Source organism: Drosophila sulfurigaster, chromosome 2R, assembly GCF_023558435.1.
Source record: "Drosophila sulfurigaster albostrigata strain 15112-1811.04 chromosome 2R, ASM2355843v2, whole genome shotgun sequence".
NCBI classification, from domain to species: Eukaryota; Metazoa; Arthropoda; class Insecta; order Diptera; family Drosophilidae; genus Drosophila; species Drosophila sulfurigaster.
In genome coordinates, this window is record NC_084882.1 from 28,750,113 (window position 1) to 28,767,521 (window position 17,409).

A 17,409-nucleotide genomic window follows, 5' to 3' on the forward strand; every position below is an offset into this window, starting at 1 on the left:
GCTTTTGAGCAGAGCGACAAAGTTGCTAACGTTCCGTTCGGGGCTAATAAAGATTAATTGTTTTTTAAAAGCAAAAATGTTGGCAATGCAATCACAAAAAAAGAAATTCTAGGATATGGGGATGCCAGTTTATCTATGTCAACGCACCACAGCCACGCACTCAATTGGAAGATTAAATGCAAAGGCTCGATCCGGCTGCTGCTCCAACTCCTGTTCCTCACTCCTCTGCTGTTGTCCAGACACTCTTTTCGACGAGACGACGACACTTTAATGCCAGTACAATGTGTTATTGTGTGTTGCCGTTTCACAATATGGTGTCCTTGGGTGCCACAACGCAACCCACACACATATATATACTATATATGTAGCTATATGGCTACCGATTGGACGTCGACCATCGCCGTCCCCATCTCCCCGGATCATCCGCATTGCGATTCAAATGCGCCGCTCATCCATTTTTGCGTATGAATTGCAAAACGCCGCACATATTTCACGTTATTGTTTGCCCGCCTGAAACTGGAACTGGCGATGTCGCTGGTGCAAAAGGGGGGAGTAGAGAGGCGAGTAGAGAGACAGAAGCTATATAGCAGGTAACGCAGACTTGGCTGGTTGGCTGGCTGGCTGACTGTTGCTGCTGCTCTGCCTGCCCATTGCAAGTCGTGCCACACATTTGATATATGTTTTGGTGTCGAGCATGAGTTAACTGTGTCACAGGCATCGTAAATTTTCAGCAATGTTGCAAAGAGCAAAGAGAGAGAGAGAGAGAACGAGACTCGAGACTCGGAGTCGGAGTCGGAGTGAGTGCATTGAAATTGCTAGAAATAATCGTTAAATGATGAAGTCTTCTTTCATGTAGCACGCAGCATTCCTTACTTGCTTACAATATGAACTCCCCAAAAAATAATGAGTTATGTATATTTTTGGGTGGCTGCGTTAAATCAAAATTCCAAGAGCGAGACAAGAAGTTCATTGTGTCTTCATTAGCATTGGCCACGTGTTGATTAATGTCTGTCTAAGTGCTATGCAAGAATGCTGTACAACATTTTTTGAAATGGGTTTTCAAACAGATAAGTGCATAGATATAGCAGCAGATAGAAGACAGACAGATGCAGTGCGGAAGCGAGATGGAGAGTGAGGCATATTTAGGGCTAATTAGCTGCAGAGCAATTGCACTTTGAAGTGGCCTGCCAACTGTGCGACTGTCAAACCAACGGACATATCAACTCTGAGTGTGTGTCTCTCTCTGTGTGTGTGTGTGTTTGAGTAGCTGCCTGTCATGAAAAATGATACATAAAACGCGCTGCAGGCTCAGCGCGACAGTGACAAGGACAGCGACAGCAAGTCAGAGAGAGAGATAGCAAAGGTTGTAGGGACTGAGGGCAGCTGCCTTGTCAGCCTTTTGCCTTTGGGCCCTTTTGTTTTATGCCGCCGTTGGCCTTTGTTGTGTCGTTTGTCTGCCAGCTGAGCCGTAAGGGGAAGTATACACACACACAGTCGTACACACACACTTGTATAGAGTATAATTTCGTTTAATATTGTGCATTTTATTTTGTGTAATTGTTGTCGTCGTCCTTATCCCATGTCTTTTCGGGCACCGACCGGCTTCACTTTCCTTTCAATTTTTCATTTCAACTGAAATTTGATTGTGCCCGCGTGGGGAGGATCAACTTACAGCCAGTCTGAACTGAGCTGGACAACAGTCCAGTCCAAAAGGAATCTGCCCTGTGCTTCCCTCTCTCTCTCTCTCTTGCTTCTCTCTTTCATTCCCTCTCCGATCTTTGCTGTCATATTGTTGTAGCGAGGAGCGCCACATTTTGACATGACATTCTCAAGTTTTAGTTGGTTCATTTTTTTTTTTTTCAGGTTTTTATCTGATCGTGCGTCGTTTGCAGTCAGTTGGAAAATTTTTATGCGCCGTGTGGCCAATGTGAAAGATGATGGTCTGTAATTTTCATTAATGGTTTGCTCAAGTTTTTTTTTGTTTTTATGGCACACAACATTCTAGACGCGACGCTGTTGGCGACAGGCTAATCAGAATGATGAAATTTCAATTTATGAGAATATAGATTTTTTGTTGGGTTTGTATTTTATTTTATTTTCGGGTTTGCCTAATGTGTCTGAAATTTGAGCTACTTTGGGCATTGTGTTGATGGTTTTCTTTTCTTAAAGGTAAATGGGTATGACATTGATTGGATGCGTCTGAAAAGTTGTGACAGACAGTCCGTTAAGTGTTTTGATATCGAGTGATCTACACAAATATTGTATATTTGTTTTTTTTTTTTTTGTTTTTGGTGTGAAAAGCGTATGTAGATCAGTCCGCGATCGCAGCTTGAAGTCATTTGCATATGGCAAAAAGCTAACACATAGTTTGTTAGGCCTGGTTCGTTGGCTTGCCCCCTGCTGTAAGATTGTTTTTCCTTTTTTTTTTTAGCAAAAGGCTTGGCTTTGGAGGCAGCACAGCCTCCTGTGGTGCGTCGGCGACCGCAACGCACTTCAAAGTCATTAATCAAGGCCCACTTAAAGTTAAACGCTTACGAATTGTATCGCCTCGCACGATTTTCAACGATAACGATTTCGATTCGTTTTCGATTTCAGCTTTTATGTATTTGTTAAGTCGTTTTCAGTTGGTTCGTTTTTTCTTCTCCTCTTGGTTTTTTTTTTCATTAATACTATGCCATTTGGCTTTACCGTTCCCATAAATTTTCTATACGCATGCGCCTGTGACACAATGCGCACAAAACTTCCGATGAAATCTCAATAAGCCAAATGGCTTTGATCCCCATTCCGAGAGTCAACGCCAACTCTCTTCAGTTTTCAACTCCAGTTTTTTTCATTCAGGGGGCAAAACGGAATGTAAATTTTTGTCGCTTCTCTGGAATTGATTTATATCTGTGGCAGTGTCGGCGGCTCAATGTACTTCACTCTACTTTATTATTCATTGGAAACACAAGTCAATGACGATGCTGACGCTGATGATGATGATGATGATGGAGATGGAGACGATGATGATGTTGAGCAGTGAAAAATTAAACAGAAAACCGGCGCAAAAAAAAAGTAACGCTCATAAAACTGTGAGAGGCAAATTCGAAGCTTTGAATTTCAATTAATTGGGACTAAACCGAAGAGCAGCAGTCGAGAGAGTTACGAGTTAAATGTGGGCATTTCCATTTTATGGGTTAATTGCCATTGTTCGACAATCGCAGTCACAGTCACATTTCGTCCCCCTTCGATGCCAAAAATAAAAAAGAAAAAGATGCTGTAAAAATGCTTTATTTGCCTCTGTGATTTATGTGGCGCGGCAAATTGAAAGGGCAACATCATAACGTGCAACATCAATCCACCACAAAACCCAACTAAGTGGAGGGCTGCCAATGTGAATGACACATTGACAAAATGCTAAAAAGCTAAATGCTAAATTGATCAATGAAAGTTTGTCACTGACTCATTTCAATGTCAGGCCAACAGACAACAGCGAGGCATGTTGCCAATGTGACAACACATGCAACACCATAAGGATTTTAATGTCATGCACTCAGGTTTTTATGTCAATGGATTTATATCTTGAAATGCGAAATAAAGTATAAAAAAATATAAATCAGTATAAAGTATATACTAATTTAGTATAAAGTATATACTAATTTAGTATAAAGTATGTACTCATTTAGTATAAAGTATATACTACATTTTATACGTTTATACGTAGAGCATTTAGATTCGAGTAGACAGTCACATTTTTTAACTAGTTGCCGCTGTGAATTGTGACGCGCTTAATTGAATGCCAAATTAATATTTATGGGCAAATTGTTTGCTGAAGCTTAATTAATGAAAGGGCAAAGCGAGGCGAGGCGACTTTTTGCCAGACTTTTTTGTATACCCTACAGCTGAATAAAGGTTTATGCTCCCCAGTGAATAACTATGATGCCTCGTTGAGCCTTATCACTTGGCATAAATGTCAAACGTAAATTTACTTTTTTCACTTTAATAAAATACGATTTATATATACAAGTGAATATTGAGTATGCGCAGCGGGTAGAATTATAACAATGCCACAAGTTAATGGACCACAAATATTTTTTAAATCGCCGCCATCGATGTTAATGGGTTGGCAGCAAAAGCGACGACGATGACAACAGCATGAAAAGCAATAATGCAATTATTTTATCACAGGCATTTGGTATTTTTAATATGTTATACACAGAGAGAGACACAGAGCCATATGCATACGTACATACATATATACGCTGAAGGTATTTTACATTTTAAAGCATGCGGGACATTTGCAGCATTATCATCAATGGCGTAGTAATAATAGTTGGACTCGTAATAATAACAATAAAATTGTGAAAATTGTGAAAATAGCCATTCGAAAGAAGAGGAGCTGCCCATGTCTGTCAGTCAGTCTTTGCAGTCCACATACACACACACAGTTCAGTAAATTGCCCACCCGTCTGCATAAAAATTATAGCTGCATTTAAGTAATTGTTGCAACTGATGACAACGTTGCAACGTCGCAACGCAACGCGTCGCATCGCCATCGCCATCTCGAATGGCAGTGCCAAGTGCCTGTCAGTTGCATTGACAATGAAGCGTTAAAAAATACGCAACAACAACAGTGACAGAAAAAAAACAAGTAAGAAAGTTACAGTTGAGTGTGATCGACTGTTAGATACCCGTTACACGTTCTCAATGAAAGCAAAACGGTGCAGTATTCTTTTAAATATATACCAAATTAATACTAAAATATAGGAAATGTAAATTTTGTTTATCGATATACTATTGTATTGAAAATATACTATATAAGTGCTCGAGATTAATATACCAAAAATACTAAAATATACCGAAGTCTAATTTTGTGAATCGATACACTATTACAAATTAATATACAAATACGAAAATATACCAAACACAATAATTGGTATATTGATATACTATAATATAAAACGTATTCTTAAATAATACTAAAATATACCGAAGCCATTGTTTGTTTATTGATATACTATTACAAATTAATATAACGACAAATGCGAAAATATACCAAAGACAATATTTGGTATATTGATATACTATTATATTAAACGTATTCATAAATAATACTAAAATAACCAAATTTTGTATATTCATATACTATTACAAATTAATATACCGACAAATGCGTAAATATACCAAAGACAATATTTGGTATATTGATATACTATTCAAAATATACCATATATATACTTTATAGAGTCGGAGATATCTCCCTTTAACTGTTTAATTCATTTCCTGTTGTCACAAAGTTATAATACCCTTCTACGCTATGGGTAGCAAGGTATAAAAATTGCATACAAGAGCAGCCAACAGTGGCCGTGGCATCACAAACAGGGTTTGGGACAAACAGTTGATCAACTACAGCAGCAGCGGCGGCGGCGGCGACAAATTGGAGTAGCTCCAACAAGAGGCATGTGAAGCAGACGGCTCATAAAACATGCAGCCCCTTGCCAATAAAATTTTATTAAACGCCATAAAAATATTTATGAAATTGGCGCAAAGCAGCGTGTTTATTTGCGCTGTTTGTGCATTTCGCAAAAAATAACGCGAAAATTATGCGAAATACTCGCAACTGATAATGCAAATAACCTGATGCTGTTGCACTAACTGTTGATTTTTATGTGCATTTGATTTGTTTAACTTTTGCAAATTGCTTACAGGCGGCCGCAAATGCTTTAAAAAAAGCGGTTGTAATTGTTTAACGGCTTCTTGGAATACTTAACAAAATGCATGCTTATAATTGCACGACTTGAGAGCAGCTGTGCGACTATGCTAAGCATAAAGTTGCCTTGGCTTTAATGTGAAAGGTAACTGGGAAAACAATATAATGAGTACACAAAGCCAAGATTTATTTCATGTGCAGTCGTGCATGGAAAATACAACCTTTTAAAATTACACAAATCATAATAAAAAGATCAAAGAATATAGAGAAGTTAAAAGAATTCTTAAAATTCCACTAATAATAAAATAATTAAAAGATGTTAAAAGTTGGCAATTGCTCAGGAATTTCAGCTTAAAACTTTTGCGTTTTTGATTAATTTTTTGGGTGGAATGTTAAACTTGGACTAGAGCACATAATTACACATGCCACTAGAGATGCGGTTTCAAAGGCATTCCATTAGCTGGAATTGTGTCTGTCTGTCAGTCTGTCTGTGTGTCTGCTGCCATCTCCTGTCTTTTGTAAAAGTTCATTTTGCCTGCCACGGAACTGTGTATGCAATGCACTCGCCTTTGATTAGCGCGGGGCACAATTCAATTTCCAATTGAAAAAGCCAGAAAGCTGCGCTTTAGAATGGCAAAGCGGTGAAGAGGGGAAGGGAGGTAGAATGGGAAGTTGATAAGCTATCCGACAATTTGGGTATGCCCATTTTGGCTGTGATTGGATTGTAACCGCGGCACGCTTCGTTGCATGCCACCATAAAGGTAAAGTTACCCCCACGCAGACACATATTCGAATGTCGGTGGTGCAGCACTTTGACAGTTGAACGCATTTTCAATGCTTACTTATTTCATTGAGCACACACACACACGAACACACACCCGGAAGAGAGGGAGAGTTGGCTTGAAATTGCGTGAGTGTTGCACGTGTCGTGTGTGCCGTTGTCAACGGCAGCGGCAGCAGCAAAATGTGGCAACGTTTTGCGACACCGCGAATTGAATGCCTTGCACAGCATGTGGCAATGTTGTATGAGCATTGAGGGCCAAGTTAATACAGCCAAAGGCGACAGCAGCAGCAGCAGAGCAGCAGCAACGGAGGCAACGAAATCATTTGACACTTGCAACTGGCAACAGTTCAATACTCACACGCAATTTGAATTGACTAATCCAAAAAGCATTTCTGACATTTGCTCTCGCCTGTTACTAATGACTTGGCACTTTGCACAGTTCCACAGGACGACGAGCGAGGACGGGCGAGGGCGAGGACAACTGCAGGGCGGGGCAGAGCAAAGAAGCAAACACAACCTGTGTGCGCTCCGCTTATTTTCAGCTTTGCTGTCAGGCATTTGTCATATTTCTGTCAAATAAGCGCTTTTAATATTGATAGCTGCTGCTGTCGGTTGCTGCTGTAGCTGCCACTGATGCAGCCAACGCCCGCCTGGTCCGACTGTCAACAGGATGTTGGCTTCAGCGCGCTCCCAGAGCGAGAGCTTTACAACGCGCTCTGTGTGCAATCAGGCGTTTTATGTGAGCGGCTTAATGTGAATTTATTGCATTTCACTCCCAACATCATCCAACTGCCATCCAGCCAGTCAGCGGGCAACGGGCAACGAGGCGGGCACGCAGAGCTTCGTAATGAGTCTCAAATAAGAAATTTGGGGAGAACAACAAATCAATAAAAATGATAAAAAGACCCCAAAAAAAGTCAAGGCAAAGACTTGAGACTCGAGTCGGAAATCTGTTGAAAATCAATGCCCACATTTGCTTGATGAAGAACCATAATAATGATGATGATGATGATGGTGATGATAACGATGTGTGTAGTTGTAGGCTGGCCAAATAAATATTATGAGGGCATATCGCACATATTTCATTGTTTAAACAATGGCGATAATATCGATGGGTTCGGTTCGGTTTGGTTTGGTTTGGTTCTGTGTCCAATCCGCAGTTGCCTCCCGACAACGATGATGATGATGATGATTTATAAGCGACTGTTAAGTAAACTGTGGCCCCGTTTGTTTGCATAACAAATTGTAGAAAAACGAACAAAACAAAACAAAAATATAAATTATCAGGCATTAAACATTAAGCAGAAAACACGCTTAAAGCCAAAGCCAAAAAAACAAAAACTTAAAACAAAAAAAAAAAAAAACTACAAAGAAGGCAATGAAGCCACCTGCGCTTTGTCGACCACCCGCTGCTCTCTTCCTCTCTCTCTTTTTCTCGCTATCTCGCGTCTGGCTGTCTCTTAAAAACAAATGATATAAATTTATAAATTTTCGAAAACTTGACTTTTGTGCACAGCCCCCCAGGCATTGCCAATAATCATATGAGTAAATGTGTGTGAGTTTGTTAGCTGGAAATGCAAAATGGCAAAAGGTCGTTGTCGTCATCGTCGTCGTCGTCGTCGTTGCGCAGCGTGAAACTTTTGTGGCGACTCTGGGAAGGCGTTCGAAATTGCAACACTTTTCAGCACACACCCAAAAAACTGTTGCTTACATGGTCTATACACCTGGTTATGGATTTACTACAAACAACGTGAGCGGAGACGTGACTGTAATTGGTTCCAATTCAAGCATTAAATTAATTAATTTCTTCAACTCTTTGTTACCAATTTGACCTTTTGTGTGTGCTTGTAAATAAAATCAATAAATAATAGTTACACTGAATTTGCTTTTAGAGAAAAACAACAATTTATTATTAACAATTTCTGAAGCCTTCATATAATTGCCTTCTTTTTTTTGCTGTTAAGCAGCTTTATCGAAATTAATGCACATTTTTTTCATGATATTTGATAAAGCATATTTAATTTTTCCTATTTTTAATTAAACGAAAAAAAAAAACTGTGTTAAATAAAGCATTTATTAATAAACTCAAATTGCTATCTTCATTTTTTTATAATTAGATTTCGAATGGCGATTAAAATGTAAACTCTCAAAGTATTAAATTGAAATTATAATTAATGCCAAATTATAATTGAATAGTTGTTGCAAGAATTTCTGCTTGAGCAAATGAAATAATCAAAATGCAACAGAATGTCCAATTTAATCATAAATAAGTATTTCACACTCATTCAATGTGAGTTCTGTGTTTGTGAGCTGTTGGGCCAAATTGTGGAAATGAACTTAAATCGCAATTAACTTGGCTGGAATTTAACTTGGACCTCAGATGCATGCAGATAATTCGTGGCAGCCAATTATAAAAGCCAAATACAATTGTGACTTTAATTAGAGTCAAACGAAGGGAACTCAACCGATAAATGCTTCAATGAACTGACACAAAGAAGGCAGTCAGGCAGTCAGATAGATGGACAGAAAGACAGACAGACAGACAGTCAGATAGTCCGATATATATACTTCTGTACTTGTAGCATTTTCATGTGCTGTCAAATTGTTTGAGACACGAACACGCCCCAAAAATTGGAAGAGTGTCTTGTCATTTCATTTCTTGGCTTGGCTTCATTTCGACCTGTAATTAATTTATTGAATAAGCGTTCAAATTGCTTTCAATTTCAGTTTACGAATACGAATGTGTGCAATCAGTTTAAGTTTAGTCGGAGGTTGTAAAATTTTAATGTTGTCGTTCACTATCTGAATTCGAAAATCTAATTACCAAAAGTGATTGTGTGTGACCTGCTTGCCTTGCCAGCTGACAGCGTTTTTAGCCAGCCTTTAAAGTGGCCCAAGAACGTAGAGAGCGCCAAAGAAAGAATGAAAAAAAAAAGGCAAAAAAAACAGAGACTTGGCCTTTATTATCTTGATGAGCGACCAAACTATTTTACGAGCTCGACAACAAGTTAATTAGCCGTTGGTATTAATGCGGTCCCCGAACAGTTGGCTGAAACAAAAATTTCACGTTGTCAAATGTGTTTTACGTTTCTTATTTTAGCTGCTGCTGCTGCTGCTGCTTGCTGACCATTGGCCAAAGCAAAGCGGACATCGTCTCAGCCTACTTCCTATCATTAATGAAGACGCCTTCGCCCGCTCTTCCTTTTCATCTGCTCTGCTCTGCCTCAGCGATGTTTAATTTGATTTGCTTATTTAATTTTTATTGCTGCCCCAGTTGGCCGCTTCCTTTGAGCCGAAATAAAAACAAGAAAACGCTTTCTGTGTTTGTTCAGCTAATGACAATAATTAAATGCTCAAGTGCGTTTGTTGTTGAGTCTGAGTTATGCATATTAATTAGGCGCGAGTAGCGTGTGAAAATGTTTTCTTGTTGTTGCGCACCTGCGAGGCAAGGCAGACGAAAAAAAAATTAAATAATAATAGCAAAAAAAATGTCGATGGCGATGCTGTGCAAACAATTTTAATTAAACGGCAATTGCGCATACGCCGCGTGTACGCTGCAGATGGCAGATAAAGCCGATACGAAAGGTGCCAGCTGACAGCTGTTTGGCGACGCCGCGTGTTGCAACAATCATTACTGCAACAGCAACACCAGCAACAACAACAACAGCAACTACAGCGATAAAATGAATTTACTTTGCCAGCTTTATTGACGCTCAATTCGATTTGCTGTCGCGCTTGTCCAGGGCTCTCTCACAATTGTTTTGCGTTTAGGCCAAAAGTCAACACGATCGACGACTTCGAGCTCAGCTCTTGTGTTAATCTTTTCCAATTGCTCAGCGTTTAAAACAAATGGACGCGCCATAAACAAATTAAACTTGCCACACAAAACAACAACAGCAATGAAAAAAATAAATTTGTTTAATGCGTGCCAACGACGCCCACGAATTGAAATCGAATTCATTGTGAATGAAGGCAACAACTGCAACGAAACAGCGACAACAACAACAACAACAACAATGGCAACAAGTCAACAATTTATTGTTGTTGCCTGTTTTGTGGTCGAAGTCGATGATGTTGCATTAAATTGCTGCCCCTGCTGTGTTTTGCTCCCTTCGCGTTGGCGTTGCCGTTGAATCTTTTCTCGAACAGCATTTGCAGCAACACCAACCACAACAACTGACAAACTTTGACCCAAAAATTGAGAAAAATACTCCTAGGTAATAGGTCGGAAGTGAAAGGGTTTTAGATTCTTGACTGGTTGCGCTTCGTGTTTGCCGCTGACAGCGGCCACTATTTGTGGCATTTAAGTTTTACACAAGAGGCGCGCCCCAGAAAAATGATTATTTATTTAAATAGATTTGAAGATCATTTCAAAAACGTGCCGCATTACAAATTTAAATGGTCTGAAGAATGCGTGATATGAAAACTTCGCTTTGATTTGGGATTTCAATGGGAAATTGAATGCAATGCGAGTTGAAATGACTTCAAGCTAAACATTTATTGTATAAATACAATAAATTGTGATTTTATTGTCGGATTTATTATGAGAAACATTTGACAATGTGCGTCACTTGCTTGTCAAGTCAATAATTATGAAAGCGGTTTACAAATTTCATAATTGAAGTGATGACGGAACTTTAATGTGTGGAAAATTTAGTTTTATCATATTTATTTTTCTTATTTCGATCATTTTGTAGCTATTGAGATTGTGTAGTAAATGAGCCTTATGAAAACATTCGTTATTGTTAGATGCCAAGTCTTTTTATTTGATTTTGTATTATTTTATTTTATCTTATTTAGTTCAGTTGATTATTGGTTTTATTTCACATATCATTTTCATTAGTTTCCTCATATCATTTTGTTAGTTTTTTCTATAAAAGAATGTTCGCCATAATGAGCTGTGCTTACTTTTGCTTGGTTTCTGGTTTAAATAGCTAAAAACCCTTGACATTTGCCCGACAGTTTTATTGGTGAATAATTGCGTATCATTAAACCATTTGTATGGCCTGTCGACCTATCATGATTGATCTACTCGATGCCAATGAAAATGAAAATGAAATAAAGCAGCTGCCAAGCAAGAACAGCAACAACAGCAACAGCAGTCACAACAAAAGCAAAAACAATAAAAAAAAAGAAGAAAAAACATGACAGCTTAGTCACACGGCAGCAAGAGAGAGACACATAAATACATACGTCTAAGTAATTTATATGATGGCTTGCTTACGGCTGACAGCCTGAGAAGGGAGGAGGAACTGAGGAGTTAGGAGGAGGTGTGGCAAGTCGTTGTGGATTATGGCAATGATTTTTGTAATTCCTAGAGTTCTGGCGTTGTTGCTGCTGCTGCTGCTGCTGCCAACCGCTAAAATAATCCATTAAAGATAAACTAAAAGCAAACACTAAACTCTTGTGCTAAGGCTAAAGCAAAGAAACCGCAGCGCACCCACACGCTGATAATCAATCATTTATCAATAAGCGACGGCACACGCCCCGAAAACTGCAGTCCACAGTTGTTGCTGCTGCTGTTGCTACTGCTGTTGCTGTTGCTGCTGTTGATTGGTTGCTCTAAGCTTTTAGTTTGCGTTTAACGCCTCATAGATTCTCTAAAGCGAAAGGAAGCGTCGAAGGAGGGGGAGGGGGGCGCGGCCCACATGGGAGACGTCAGTGTGTCTATGATAAAGTGATATATGCTTGCATGTGTGGGGCACACACACGCATTATACGCTGTGGTGTGCCTCAGTTTGCTGCCTGAATGGCTGATAAGACGCTCTCTCAGAGAATGCCTGAGAATTATTGACTGACTGTAGTACGAGGGACGGAGGGAAAATGGGGTGTAAAAGGCAACCGCATCGACTGCTTGCCATTGGTTTAATTAATTTTCCAGAATTCAGAATTTGATTTGAATCTCAACTCAAGCAACTATTGATTTTGTCTGAACTGATTCATGCGGGCGATCACTAATATTTTACTTATTTTTTTCTATTTCTCTCTCTTTTGCAGTGTGGCCAGAACAAAATGTTAAGCAAGGGCAAAGGAGCTGCCTCGAAGCAGGAGGGAAATAAATGTGAATGCGCATAACATTGAAAACTAACGACAAAGCATTTAAAACAATACGCAAGGAAATTGCAAACGTTTCCAACACAGCTTCTGAAAACGCATTTAGCACGTGACGCGACGCCATTTTGTAACAGTAATTGACATACACACACACAGACACTCACAGACGGATTCACACATTCAAAATGGCCGTTAGCAATATTGTTTGCGAATGGCTTCGCGCCCTTGGCCTCGCTCAATATGCGGAAAGCTTTCTCGACAATGGCTACGACGATCTGGAGATATGCAAGCAAGTCGGTGATCCAGATCTCGATGCAATTGGCGTCGACAATCCCTCGCATCGTCATAAGCTCCTAAAGAGCATTCGCTCGTTGCGTGAAAAGGGCGCTGCATCCGTTTACTTCATGCTAAACGATCCGAACTCGTTGTCGGGCAGCATGGAGATATTGTGCGAGACGCCGCCCAGCCATGAACTGGAACTGGTGCTAGCCGAGCAGCTGGAGACGGACGGAGTGCGTCTGACAGCGCATCCATATTCAACACCGGTAAGTGCGACGAAATCTAAATTCATTGAGGGTTGCTCTTGATTAGTTAGTTGTCTGGCTCCCCGCTGTGTGTGTGGCTGTCAACTCCAACACAACGCTGTGAGAAACTCTGTTTAGACTTTAGGATTTTTATTACAGCAACAGCATCCGATTGCAAGACACAAAAAAAAAGTTGAAATTGCTTTAAACTGCGCTCAGTTGAATCCCTTCACCTGCTGCTCGGTTGAGCTTTAGTTTAATTCCGTTGAGTTTGCTAGACACCCACAACAAAAGCTGAATTCAAAGCCCCCAAAAGCAAAGCTCGAAAACTATTCAATGTCAGTTTACATACTTAAATTAAAATTCCCCGACAAGAGCCAAAGAGATAGAGAGAAAGAGAGTTGGGGGTACACAGTGCATGGCACCGTTTTCAAATGTCAACCTGGTCTACACTTGACAGTAAAATGGAGTACATTTAAACGGCAGCAGAAGCAGCACCGGTGGTTGCCTCATTGCCTGGCCAATGTTGCCCCCAAATGGCTTTTGTATGCAGCTTTTGGCTTTGATGCCGTCTCGAGTGTCATGATGTTGCTTCGCTCCATTGTTCCACTCTCAGTGCCCAGTCCCAGTCTCTGTGTCTGTGTTTGCGCTTCCCTCTCTGTGTGCTGCATGGACACTCGACTCGACTCGTCCAGTTCCTGGTCTGACTTGGCCGGCTGTCTGGCGACTCGTTTTTGGGAACTCTTTGCGCTCTGTTTGCAGGTAGGCGACATATCATGTGCCATTATATATACTATATATATATACCAAAGAGGCACCGACGCATTGCATTGCAACGCAATTGTGTTCTTGGAACAGTTTTATATTCGTTGTTTTTTTTTTTTGTTTCGTTTTTCGTTTTTGACCAGCATTTAAAAAATACCTTTTTCTCCCTTCGTGGATTTAAGTTTTGTCGGTGTAATTAAAGTAATGCCCAGAATGAATCAGCAGACCCCGAAAAAAAAAACGTAAAACTTAAGCTCATCATGATTTATTATGCAAAAGCATTTCACAAACTGAAATTATAACCTCAAGCTTCTTCGCTCAAGGAATTTTGCACGTCAATCTCAGCAAGATGTGATTTATATATACAAATATCGCATGTATGTGTCCAAGTCCAAGAAGAACTCGAAGAAGAAGGAAGGAAGCTGCCACAGAAACGTACAACATATGCTATAAGCTGACCCAATATTAGCTTCGTTGGCGGCGTTGCTTGCCACACAAATCACGTCATTGAGTTGTTTTCATCAAAAGGGCAAGCACACATCTACTAGCTCTCCTCTCAGTTTCTCAGTTTTGTTGATGAGTCTTAAGGTTTCATCGTTGCTGTTGCAAGTTGTGAGTTGGAGGTTGCAAGTTGTGCTGCCCATTCTCATTCATTCACTTGCCTCATCGTCTGTCCAGACTGTCTTTTTCGCTGTCGTTCGTTCGTTCGTTCGTTGGTTCGTTTTGTGTATTTTTATCCGAAAACTATCTGGCTGCCTGACGACTTCTTGCAGTTTTGTATCTGCGTATCGCTGGCATACAATTTTTATTTATTACTCATTCAGCTGCAAAATTGTTCCTTAATTGCCCATATCAGCTGAGAAATGAAATTTATTACCTGGCGTGTGTATATCGCCAGTGCCAGTTGCCAGTTGCCACAGCCAGTGCCAAGGCAACAGACAGCAGACAACGTCCTAAACTTTTGCTGCCGCATCATTATCAGCCTCGTCGTCGTCGTCCAGCAGCAGCACTCAGATACTCCTCCCCCCTACCTCCCTCCCTCTACTCCGGCTGCTACTTTTCGAGCAGCGGCAGCAGCAGCATCGACATCATTAGTTTTGTGCGCCGCGCCGACAACGTTTTGTATATTTACTTAATATTGCAATGGTCTCTCTGCACTGTGTACGTGTGTGTGTGTGTATCTCTCTCTGTCTTTCTCTCTGTCTCTGTCCGGGCTGTATGTCCATTTATCTCGGAGTATACGACGTGGACAGCAACCTTCTGTGATTTCTGATTTCTTATGCCAATTTACTCTCGACCATTCCCGGGTCTGTGCTCCATATTGAGGTTGCCTCAGTCCCGAGTCCGAGTCCCAATCCGAGTCACAGACCTCAGACCTATCATCATCAGCCGCAGCGCTCTGACTCTGTCTCCTGCTCATCATCATCATCATCATCATTATTATTATCATCATCGTGTTTGGTCAGCGGCATCGTCGCTGACTTTTGCCATAGATCAAAAGACAGTTTTGCTTTAGTTTTCCTTTCCATCTCTCTCTGTTTTTCCCTGTGTTCTATGCCGTTTGTTGTATAATTTTATTTTATGTGCCTGTAGCCTTGACCAGGTCAAGTTGTTTTTGGGGTCGACGAAGCAGCGATGCTTGCCTAGACATCGTTGTTGAACCACACTCTGAACTCAACTCCAACTCAACTGGTCTTGTGTCTGTGCTTTGCTTTTGATTTGAGTTTGAGTTTCACGTTGATGTTGTTGTTGTTGTTGTTGTTGTTCTTGGCTGACTTTAAGTTATTTCAGCGCTTGGCTTTATTGATTTGTCCTCTTTGATCTTCTGCCTGAGCTGTGGCATGATTTCATTTTTATGAACTTGACTTTTTGTTGTATGTTATGTGCACTGTTTTCTGTTGCGTTGCGTTTCGTTTCTTCCTTGTGCTCTTTTGTGCCCGACTGCCTTTTGGTCATTTTCTGCGTATCGTGGCAAGTAATTGCCGCAATTCAATTTGTTCATTTTGCCTACGTGCAGCGTGGCTTTATTATTCATGACCATAAATTAGCCAAAAACCTTTTACCCAGAGCAAAGGCATTACAAATATGTTCGTGATTGAATAACGAATGAAGCCAGTGAAATTTACTTTTTATAATTACCATTTGCAATCTTAATTAGCAAATCCAAAGAGAACAAATTTATTAAAGATTAATTGATAAATTTAGTTGGAAGAAAATACATAAAATATATAGTTTGAAATATATATAATGAACTTATATTTTCGTTACTCACTGCGCATCTAGCCACAGCGAATTTGTACTCCAAAAAGACAGTTGAGTTCAAGTGTGACCATAAAACATAGTGAAGAATATTTAGCATCAAGTACTGACACGTTTGGAAAGCTAATTATGATGTATATAATATGGTCACACTTACAACATAAATATATATAGAATGAGTGGTTAAAAATAGTTGAAATAAAAATGTATTAAACGGTTGTTTAGAAATATAAGCAACTAACTTAAAGCTTATCTCGCATTCTTAGACAATTTCTAACAGTTTTTATTCCACTTTCCTACAAAATGTATTTCCTTGCTTTATTAGGCCAAAACCCAAGTTTCTTCCACTGATTTATGTAATTGAAAGTTTGAACAAAAACTTGAGGAAAACTCCTTTAGCAACTGGCTATTGTAATTTATAATTACCTTATATGTATTCACATAGAACAATGTAATATAATTAGCCAGCATTTCGTAGCTGGATTTGCCCATTATTATTGCATAAATTAAAACATAAGCATTATACACGCCCCCATGAACGACATGAAAGCCAATTTAACCAGCTGGCCAATGGGAAAATTTGCATAGCAAGAAGGAATGGAAGGAAGGAAAGAGAGGGAAAAGGAGCCAGGGCCATGAAACTTAATCAAGCATTTAACACCAAAAATGTAAAACTGCGAAACCATTCATTGCTCATAAAAAATTAAAGTCTAATTGTAGACAAAGAACCAGCAGCAGAAGCCAGTGAATAAAAAGGGAAATGGGGAAAAGTGGCAAAGGCAAAAGCGATAGCTGTGTGGCACATTCGCTAGCTATCGCGCTTCTATGCTCCATGTGCCTTTGTGTGTGGCAGTCAGGTTTTTGTTTTACTTGCGGGACCCTAAACTAAACGCTAAAGTTTTTTGGGCAAAAGGCATCGACAAGCAGCAACCCTCATCATCATCATCATCGAGTCGTGGGGTGAAGGAGGAGAAGTTGGTGGCGAGCTGCGTGCTTTTTAATTAATTTAATTGCAATTTAATTACGCTTGCTATTTAATTAAACACATTGGCAACTGAAGGAGGCGTTCGTGCAAATTGCATGCAAAGTTTTTCCGGCCACCATTCGAAACAAAATCAACACAAAGAGAGTGGTAGAGTAGAGAGGTAGACAAATTGGAAGTACTCGGTTTGTTCGGTGTAGTTTCGGCAATTGTGGCTTAATTAGACATGCAGTTAAATTGATTTTGCCGTTAGGCGGCAGCCCTCTAGCCAATATATTGGCAAACCAAACAAGGCAGTAATTCAAACGGAGGCTAGAATTTATAGCTGCTATTCCCTGTGCCGCGTTGATAA

General features: G+C 40.0%; 1 protein-coding gene across 8 annotated transcripts in view; it reads left to right on the forward strand.

Annotated features, from left to right (window-relative positions):
• The window catches only part of LOC133836000 (sterile alpha motif domain-containing protein 5), a 167,076-nt gene that overhangs the window by 35,692 nt on the left and 113,975 nt on the right, over window positions 1-17,409 (forward strand). For all 8 annotated transcript variants that reach the window (XM_062266233.1, XM_062266235.1, XM_062266234.1 and 5 more), the window contains exon 2: window positions 12,471-13,072. In XM_062266233.1, the coding sequence (XP_062122217.1) occupies window positions 12,713-13,072 (360 nt within the window). In that variant the 5' untranslated portion in view covers window positions 12,471-12,712. The remainder of the gene's footprint in view (window positions 1-12,470; window positions 13,073-17,409) is intronic.